This window comes from Onychomys torridus, chromosome 3 (genome assembly GCF_903995425.1).
Source record: "Onychomys torridus chromosome 3, mOncTor1.1, whole genome shotgun sequence".
NCBI classification, from domain to species: Eukaryota; Metazoa; Chordata; class Mammalia; order Rodentia; family Cricetidae; genus Onychomys; species Onychomys torridus.
The window spans coordinates 32,922,596-32,931,902 of NC_050445.1; the positions used below are offsets into that span (position 1 = coordinate 32,922,596).

Here is a 9,307-nt window from a genome sequence, read left to right on the forward strand (position 1 = left end):
CCAAGGCTTGCCCTCTGCATGTCATGGCAGGGACATGACTCAGGGTATGGTCTGTCCCCTGACAGAGGGGTGTTCTTCCTTCTCCCAGTGCTCCCAGGTGGGTGGCTTGTCTCTTCAGGCCTGCTCCCCGCAGTCTGGGATCTATAGCTCCCCATGTTCTCTCCTCGCCTCCAGGTCGTTGTGCTGTGCTTTGCCGTTGCATTCGGCAGCTTCTTTCAAGGCTATGGGCCCTATCCTTCTGCCACCAAGATGGCTCTGCCCAGCCAGCATCGCCTGTCGGAGCCGTACACAGCCTCCGTGGGTAAGTCTCAGCTTCTTTCCTTTGCCTGCACTTAGATTTCCCAGCTCTCTGCAAGGAATCTCATCGGGAAGCCCGATGTGTAGAAGGGGAGCTTCTCCGTCTGCCTGTGGGGTGTTCTGGGAGTGGCCCCTGGCCTCCCTTGTGTAGCTCTGACCTGCTCCCCCTCCACTTTGAGTTCTGATTTGGGGGATGTGGTTTTGGAAGACTGGAGAGTAAGGGGGACGTTTAGTTTTTGTGACCTCCCGTGGTCACTCTTGTGTGCCTGACTCCCCGAGCGGAATTATATGCTATAGTAGTAAGAGTTTGCAGCAAAATTAAAGAATTGGTCTGTCTCATGCCCGAGACTTAGAGAACTCGGAGGCTCTGGTGTTCTCGTAGGTGGCATATCCTGTTCTCCCCTTGACCAGTGATGTCTTTGGAGTATTTAGAAAATAGAAGGACTCAAAGAGGGACTGTCTACGGAGTGGCACAGCTGTGTTAATAACAACGCACACAGAATCAGGAGACACAGGATTTGGGGAAGGGACAATTTGGCCATCCCCCAAATGTCTGTGGATTTCAGCAGTTAGGTATATCCAGGCCACATACATGATAAAATGGCATTCCATTAACATAATTTCAGTGGCTTGTTGGAAAGTTTCTTTCACGAGGGAAATAGCTCTAAATTTCGGAAGCTAATGGCACATAGTTTCTTCGTCCAGGAAATGGCTACAGAGTCATGTAGCTGTGTGACTGTCCCATAATGCAACAGAGATTGTCTCCCTCTGACTTGCCAGGTTGGCTTTGGGCTGTCTCTGCAGATTCTAAGACCTGCTTTCTGGGGATGCCTCCTCATTCATCTGGGTTTTGACAGCTCCAAGTGTTTGACCCACATTTTCCATGAATTGTTTTCCCTGAGACAGTTATGGGAAGGGTTCAGAGAAGTTGTCCTTAAAGGCAGTGGTGGGGGAAGTTGGCTTTGCATTTGTTTGCTTTATGTTGTTCTTCTGACCTATATAATTGCTATAATTTTTGATGCATAATCCCTGAAACCTGAAGCCTTACAGAAAGCCAAACCCACCTGGCACTCCTCATCCTAGAGGATGGGAGCATGTTGTCATCTGCCGCTGGCCTTGGGCATTTAGAGTAAAGGGCATGTGTGGGCATCCTGTGTTATTTTGCTAATATCTGTGGCTCTGTTCTTTTTTTCAGTGAAATCCAGGAACCTGCTAATCTATGAGGAACATTCTCCTGTGGAGGAGTCATCCAGTCCAGCCTCAGCTGGAGAGCTTGGAGGCTGGGACAGAGGCTCCTCCCTGCTCAGGGCATCGGGGCTTGAGGCTCTGCCCGAGGTGGATCTTCCCCACTTCATCATCTCCAACGAGACCAGCTTGGAGAAGTCGGTGCTGATGGAGCTTCAGCAACACCTGTGAGTCTCGTAGGTGCAGAGCTGGTGACTGATGATGGAGTAGCAGTCAGCCCTGGCAGGGGGACACACTCTCCCAGAGCTCTCTCAGGACCCGTCTTAAGCGCTGGCACTGGGGAGAGTCAGCTATGGCTGATAGCAGGAAAAAGGTCTCGGTTGAGCTAATCTAGTATCCACATCATCAACTCAGACATGACCCCGTAGAGCAGGAGGGGATGTGAGTCCTTTCAGTCATGATCTCCATTTTTCTCTCAGAGTGGCCAGATGTGGTAGCTCATACCTTTAATCCTAGCATTCGGGAAAGTTAGTAATTCAAAGTCAGACTCAGCTTCATAGTGAGTTCCTGGTTAGTTCGTAGAGCTACATGAGATCCTGTTTCAAAAAATAATTGCCTGGTGACATCAGAGAGCTTGTTCTGCAAATGCACTTTTGATCCAATTCTATAGTTTCCTTCTAACTAGAGAGGAAAAGAATAGCATGCTGGGTATCAATATAATTAATGATTGATTAATGTATTGATTACATGTCAGCACACAGGAATTAGCTGTAACTGCAGATGGAATTTGTGTGAAATGCTTGGGACCACAAAGTGTTTGGAATAGTTTCCAGGTGTTGCAATATTTGCATATACATCATGAGGTATCCTGGGCATGAGACCCAAGTCTAAACATGCAGTTTATCTATGTTAGGTTAGAAAGTTTCCATTCTTAGAGCAGTTTGAGGGACAGAGCTGATGAAACACTGTATTTTTTTTTTTCACATTGAAAATCATCCATATATGGCTGCAGTTCTCCACACAATGTTCCTCTCACATATCTGGGGTTGGGCACCCTTTTGAAAACATCACGGATGATGTGATCTTAAGGTACTGTTGTTGTGCGTGGCGGCACCCGGGGACGCTGATCAGCATGGGAAGCACGTGTGCACCCTCTACCCTCTGGGTGATGTGTAGTGAAACTGATGAATTAGCTAATCTGTGCTCCTAGATGGCCCAGAGATAGGGCTGCTCCAGGGTCAGTAGCAAAGATTTCATTTCGGATTCTTTACTTCTTTCCTAACTCTGTGCAGCAGAGTTCATAATCATATGTACGTTCCTATGTATACATGACATACATATGTTTAACACTTACTCGTGCTAACCACCACCCATGTGTGTCATCATAACAAACCTTGTCAGTATCCCAAGACGTACAGCCCTAACTTTATTCCCATGATGGAGAGGACCTGGAGCCAGTATTGGAAGCCCTGGGAGACTGAGCTGTTGGATAGTATGGCTCATGGCCCAGTCTGCTCTCCTAGCTCAGTGTTTGGAAGCCCCATTCACATCTCTCAGTTTACCATGATGTCTCCCAAATCTTAAAGCTTCCCTGACTCCTTTCGTAATGCTGGAGACTTTGATCATGTATCTACTTTATGGTATATATTGTGTATTATTTTAAGTTGATTCATTTTTTTTTTTAAGCCCTTGTCTGGATTCTTAATTCTAGAGCAAGTGTCAGCCCTTCTTCTCCTGGGTTCTCCTTCGCAAAACTTACAGCACTGAGGCCATTCATAAACAGGGAACAGCTATGAATGTGAAATAAGTCAGCATCAAACTACTGTGGTGGCGCATGCCTTTAATCCCAGCACTCAGGAGGCAGAGACAGGCGGATCTCTGTGAGTTTGAGGCCAGCCTGGTCTACAGGGCCAGATCCAGGACAGGCACCAAAACTACACAGAGAAACCCTATCTCGAAAAACAAAAAACAAAAAACAAACTACTGTGGGTCTCCTCTGTGCCCAGATGAAGGTGGGAATGTGGAGGTGGGCATGGGACTAGTGGCAGACTCAGGGAGCCAAGAATACCACTAGGGGCCTAGAAGAGTCTGCCAGGGTCAGCCCACAAAGGTACAACTGAATCACAATGTGGAGTCTGAGAACTGTAGCAGAATCCAGTGGCTAACACTTCTTTCTCCTTCTGATGCCTTCACAGGGTCAGCAGCAAACTGGAAGGGAACGAAACGCTCAAAGTTGTAGAGCTGGAGAGGAGAGTGAACGCCACCTTCTAAGAAGCCGTCTCTGCTCTCCTCTTCTTCTAACTCCAGCTGTGTGTGCCCAGACTGCCTTGACCCTACGCTTCCCCTTCACCCCTGGATCTTGAGGAGGATGTGGACCAGTGCTAGTGGCTTGAGATGGGAGGCCAGCTTGGGGGTTTCTGCTTTACGTCCGTCCCCAGTGGCTCTACACAGAAGGGAGCTGACACCTCTCTGTCCCTTTCTCTTACTGCCATAGGAAATTATTTTAGGGGTGAGGGAGGGGTGGGACGAGCAGGCTTGCTTCCACCAGCACCAAGAAGATACTCTCTGATTCTTCCGGGTGAGGTGTGGTTCTTGCGAAGGAGACAGGACTCATGTTCAGTTGAGACCCCAGACTCTAGCCACAAATATGCCACACACGCACCAGGGAGTGGCAAAGCACTGACTTCTGACCCCTCTTGCTCACTGGGACTCCAGTGTGACCCTGCCCCCACTGAGAGTACCAAAGTGCCATTCCAGTCTTCTCTCTCTCCATTCTGTACCCTGGAGCCCTTATTGGCTGCCGGCACAGGCAGATGGGACTCCGACCATATTTTCAGGCCGCAAGTGCAATTCCTGAAGGCATCAGGCTCTTCTCCTCCAGGCCACCCTGCCCACTGTGTTGCTTGTAGGATACCCCACACACACACACACACACCACACAGCCTGCATCCCCATGGGACAGTAGCTCTGTTTCCCTGGCCTCCCCTTCCTATTTGTAAATAGTATTTATTAGCTTGCTGAAGCTCCCTGCTGACTGTAGCAAAGAAATTCCATGACTCCTTCCAACAAGCAAATTCTTCTGTCGGCCTTTGGAACAGGAGAGTCCCCAGGATCTGGGACCCCCAGTATTTCTAGCTGATGCCTTATTTTCTCCTTTCCCTTTCTTTTTAAAATTGGGGACCTATAAGATAACCACTGCTGGGAGGTCCCCGTAAGCACGTGTCCCCTGTTGGATGAATACATGGGAAGTGATGGAACATTGTCTTCTTGCTCAGGTGCCGGGCTCTATGGCCGCGTGTTTTCTCTCTCTGTTTCTGGATCAGAGGGAAGCCGCGCCCGCGCCTGACAGTAGGCATTGCTGAGAACCTTGCTAGCTTGTCGTGCGTCCTGCGTGCCCCCTCCCTTGCCCCCCTCGCCCCCTCCCTCCCTCCCTTCTGCCCTTTCTCCACTTGCCTTGACTAGGGGGGCTGGAGTTGGTGGTATTTGTGCACCCACAGTCATACCTTTAAGTCAGGCCTGGCTACTTTGCAGCTCACCCAAAGAGATACAATGAACCCCCAAACTCCTTTCCTTTTTTTATGAGTAAAAAGTAAAATTTGTAGTTAAAAAAAAAACCAACAACCTTTTCTCTTTCATACAAATAAGAAATGGAAATTACTCTTTTATTGTATAAGATAGAAGACTCTTTTTAAGTGTTTTTCTCCCTGGCTTGTAAAAGATTTTATGTAAGAAATGTGCTTACACTTTGTATTTTATTTTTAGCAGCAGCTGAAGGGCCTTTAGTTTTGGTCTCTCTCTCTCTCTCTCTCTCTCTCTCTCTCTCTCTCTCTCTCTCTCTCTCATTTTTTCCTCTGTCATCTATATGACGGTTAGAGCCTGTATAAGAGGGATTATGACCACATTGGCCCTTGCATTCTATGTCACATACAGGATTCGGTGTCATTAGTGTTTGCTGTCATGCCCCATGAGCAGCTTCCTGTTTGGTCTGCTCAGGTCATCATTGCGAGTGTTCTCTCCCTCCCTCCGCCCCTCCCTCCCTCCCTCCTTCCTTCCCTCTCTTCTACAGTGGGTTCCCAGCTGGCAGATGTCCAAGCTCACTTGTAGTGTGTGAGACCCACCTCAAGGCCACTGTGATCCTGGCAGCCCTGCTGCTCACAGGGCTGTCCCTGTCCCTTACACTCAGATGCCTGGACTGTACAGAGAGGAGAGTGGCTAGTGATCTGCTTCTGCTTCCTTTTGGTCTTCTCTCTTCCTTCCTTCGCTCTTCCTGGGCCTGGCTCATCCTGTTCTTTACAGTGCCAGATGTTTGTGCATAGTAAACATAAAAAATGCAGATGAGAGCCTAAGAAGGGGGAAAAACAGGATGAGGTGATATTTGTGTGATGAGAAGGAGAGTTTGAAGAAAGGGCAGAAGTGAAATTTTAGGCTGATGTATACATCTGCTGAACTGAATCTCTCTCTCTCCCTCCCTCCCTCCCTCCCTCCCTCCCTCCCTCCCCTCTTTCCCTCCCTCTTGATGTCCCTGGAGAGCCAGGGTGGATGAGGAAGGAGAAGGAACTGTCTAGTCATATCTGGTTCTCTGAGGACTTCGTTTTCTTCTCTACCTACTCTTTTGGATGTCACTGTCTCCAGACAGCAGGGCCCTTTGTGGGAAATGGGCCTTCCAGAATAGAATCTGTAACTAGAGACGTGGGACATTAGCCAGAGAACTCAAACAGCCCTTTAAAGGAGCTCTCGGCAGCCAACACTGCCTCTCTATTGAGAGAAACCTCTGCCCTCTGATCCTGGCTTGGTGAGGAAAGGGGACCAAGCAATGATCCCTCTGGGATACTCAGATACTCAGTGCAATCAAGGGACCCAGAGTGGCATAAGACAGGATGGTTTGCAAGTAGCTAATGGATGTGTGCACACTTTCTGTTCAAAGTTCAAGGCCAGAGTATCAGTTTTTCCCACCAACTGAGCTGTGCCACAGACCAGTCAATAACTTACAGATGTATCTGAAGGTTTTGAATAGTGACAGACTTTAACACCTTGAATTGAAATTTTGAAAATACCTAAGACTGCTAGACTCTTTTAGAAGCCAGAACAATTAGTCGGCTGGTTGTATTTTCTGTTCTATAAACAGCTCCCCCCCATACACTTTAAAATCACTTTAGTGATGGAGATGTCTTGCAAAGATTTCGAGAACAAGTCTCTTTTCTTCCCTGTAGATGAGACCTCAGTAACCCGGTTGCCCCTCCCTCGGGTCTTTTCACAGCTCCCAACTTCTCACTGGGAAATGGATCTTGCAAATGAGAGGAGTCAGCACCAGCATTGAGGGAGAGCCTCTGAAGTGTCAGGACTCTGGAGTGTAACTCACAGAAAGAAAGCATTCTATAAAAATCTGACAGCTGAACTCAGTTGCTCCTTCCTGGCAGAAGGTGGGGGTGGGATCTGACATCAGTACAGGCAGTTAGATAACCTTTCAGTCCATGGATGTGATTTTGTGGATTGGGAAAACAGCTTTGGGGCCGCTTACTTACAAGCTATACATACCAGGTTAATAGGTACCCCGTTTCAATCACCAGATCTACTCGAGTGCCTATGGCTATGAATCTTACGTCTACATACAGTAGGGATGTTAGACCGACTGCTCTTTATGCTGGTACAGAGTCCACATCCATCATTTTTACCACAGGCATTTTGTTAAAATTCTTTCCAGCACTTCGTGTCCCCTCCATCCCATGTGCCCAGGCCCAGAAAAAAGCAGCAGAACAGAATTAGAAGTGTCTCTCAGCCAGCTCGTGTAGACATATGTGCCTTGTGAGGTGTATATGTGAGCCCAGCAGAGAAATGGAGACATCTTGTCCCCACGTGAGGAGTGGACATCTGCCTGATCCTTGCCAGCGTGGAGGCATGGAAATGGGAGAAGACGCTTTTAGTTGGTGATTTCTTTCTGTTTGAGAAACATGGATGAGCTCAGCACTCCCGCCTGCAGCCTGTTGGGACCTGTAGAGCCATCCATGGTGGGTTCCTAGAGCCACTTTATGGGAAAACTCGAGACAGAAGCAGTTAGCACAGGGTGATAGGATAAGTTACGCTCCCACCCGCCAAAGGCACAGTGGAGAGAACAGTAAGGTGGGGCTGGAAGGAGCCAAACGCTCATTCGATCATTCATTCATCCATTTGTTCACTCCTTTGACTTGGCAGTTTTAAGGAAGAGCAGGCTTCCTGAGACCTAGGATATGTTGGAGAATAAGAGGGACTTGGAGAACCAGTTTGTCAATAGCCATTCAGAAGACCAAGTGCTACTAATGCTAGTATATTCTCTCTCTCTCTCTCTCTCTCTCTCTCTCTCTCTCTCTCTCTCTCTCTCTCCCTCTCTCTCTCCACACACACACACTCCTCTCCTAGATACTTATGTACTTATGCCTCCAATGTGCCTTATATCTGAAACTAGGATGGTAGGAATCTTCTGTCCCTGGAAAGTGTCACATGTTACTATTGAGTATTAGATTGAAGTTGGGGATGGGCGCTTTCTCCAGAGACTCAGAGATGGTTCCCTACAAATGAGCCACTATTAGATTTGCCTATCAGGGGAGAAGAAATGGGGTTATATCCATTAGGAAATGTAGATAGAGGTGCAATCACATCAAAAACATGGCCAGCCAGGAGGATTAAAGGTATTCTAAATCCTCACCACAGAGCATTTTCTGGATGCAAAGGCACTAGCCCATTTGAAGATTAATGCTCTGTGCCTCTGGGCCAAAAGGTCTGCACTCTGCGCTAGGGAGAAAAACATTAACTGTTGTTTGTAGCATCATAAAATTCTGGACTGCCTTACTTTGTCGTGGTTTCTAGAAGGAAGGAGATATGATTTCTTGAGTATTTACTGGAGTGTTGTGCTAAGTAAGCTTTGAGCCTCTGAACTTGATTGAAACAGAGAGCAGGGGTGGCTTGTTGCCATGAGAAGTCAATGCAGTGGGAGGCATGGGAGCCTGTCTAGTCGTTTCTGAGGGCACACAGTCTGTGTCTGGCTCTCTGGACAGAAACAGCTCACCCACCACAGTGGCCCCACTCAGCACTGTGCAGTGCTCAGCTCTTTGCCTGTCTCTGAAATGCCATCTGCAGGTCTGTCTTCTGCCCTTCTCATCCTGCCTTTTGAGAGCACAGCTCATAGGCTTTGCATCTGGGTGAAGGGAACCCGGGGTTTCAGACTCCTTTTCTCTGCTTCTCAACAGTAGGGTGGCACTCATGGCCTGCACAGCTTAGAGACTGTCCCTCTCAGATAAAGCCCATTATGAGTCTATGGAAAACACCAGCACTCGGGACACACCATGGGTGACCCTTCCTATACAGTAGAGAGCAGAGCCCAGATGGTGATGTAGTCATCCCTCAGATTTCCTTGCCTAGACTGGCAACCGACTGTTGCTTTCTTTTGAAACACTTAAATCAGCATTGTTTAAGTCCAAGTACATTGCAAGTCTGTCACCTGGCCTGTTGCACTGTTTTATGACTTCTTATCCTTCATCATAGCTAATTAAATACCAAAAATAATAATAATAAAGCTTTGTAGTATACTTGTACTTAGTTTGGGAAAAAAATGAAATTGTAATGCATTTGTATTTCCATTTCTTGCAAATAAATATTTTTCTTAGTCAAACGTTGTCCAGTCTTTAAATCCTGTTAATCTGGTTTCAAGGGCATTTCTCTGTCTCTGTCTCTGTCTCTGTCTCTCTCTCTGTCTCTCTCTCTCTGTGTGTGTCTGTGTGTGTGTGTGTGTGTGTGTGTGTGTGTGTGTGTGTGTGTGTAACCATTTCTCCTGATTACCAAGACAAACTGAAAA

The 9,307-nt window shown here is 47.6% G+C and overlaps 1 protein-coding gene across 1 annotated transcript in view; it reads left to right on the forward strand.

Annotated features, from left to right (window-relative positions):
- The window catches only part of Creb3l2 (cAMP responsive element binding protein 3 like 2), a 119,426-nt gene extending 110,333 nt beyond the window's left edge, over positions 1-9,093 (forward strand). The window contains exons 10-12 of the mRNA XM_036182246.1: positions 175-301; positions 1,493-1,709; positions 3,678-9,093. Of these exons, the coding sequence (XP_036038139.1) occupies positions 175-301; positions 1,493-1,709; positions 3,678-3,753 (420 nt within the window). The 3' untranslated portion in view covers positions 3,754-9,093. The remainder of the gene's footprint in view (positions 1-174; positions 302-1,492; positions 1,710-3,677) is intronic.
- Positions 9,094-9,307: the final 214 nt, after the last annotated feature.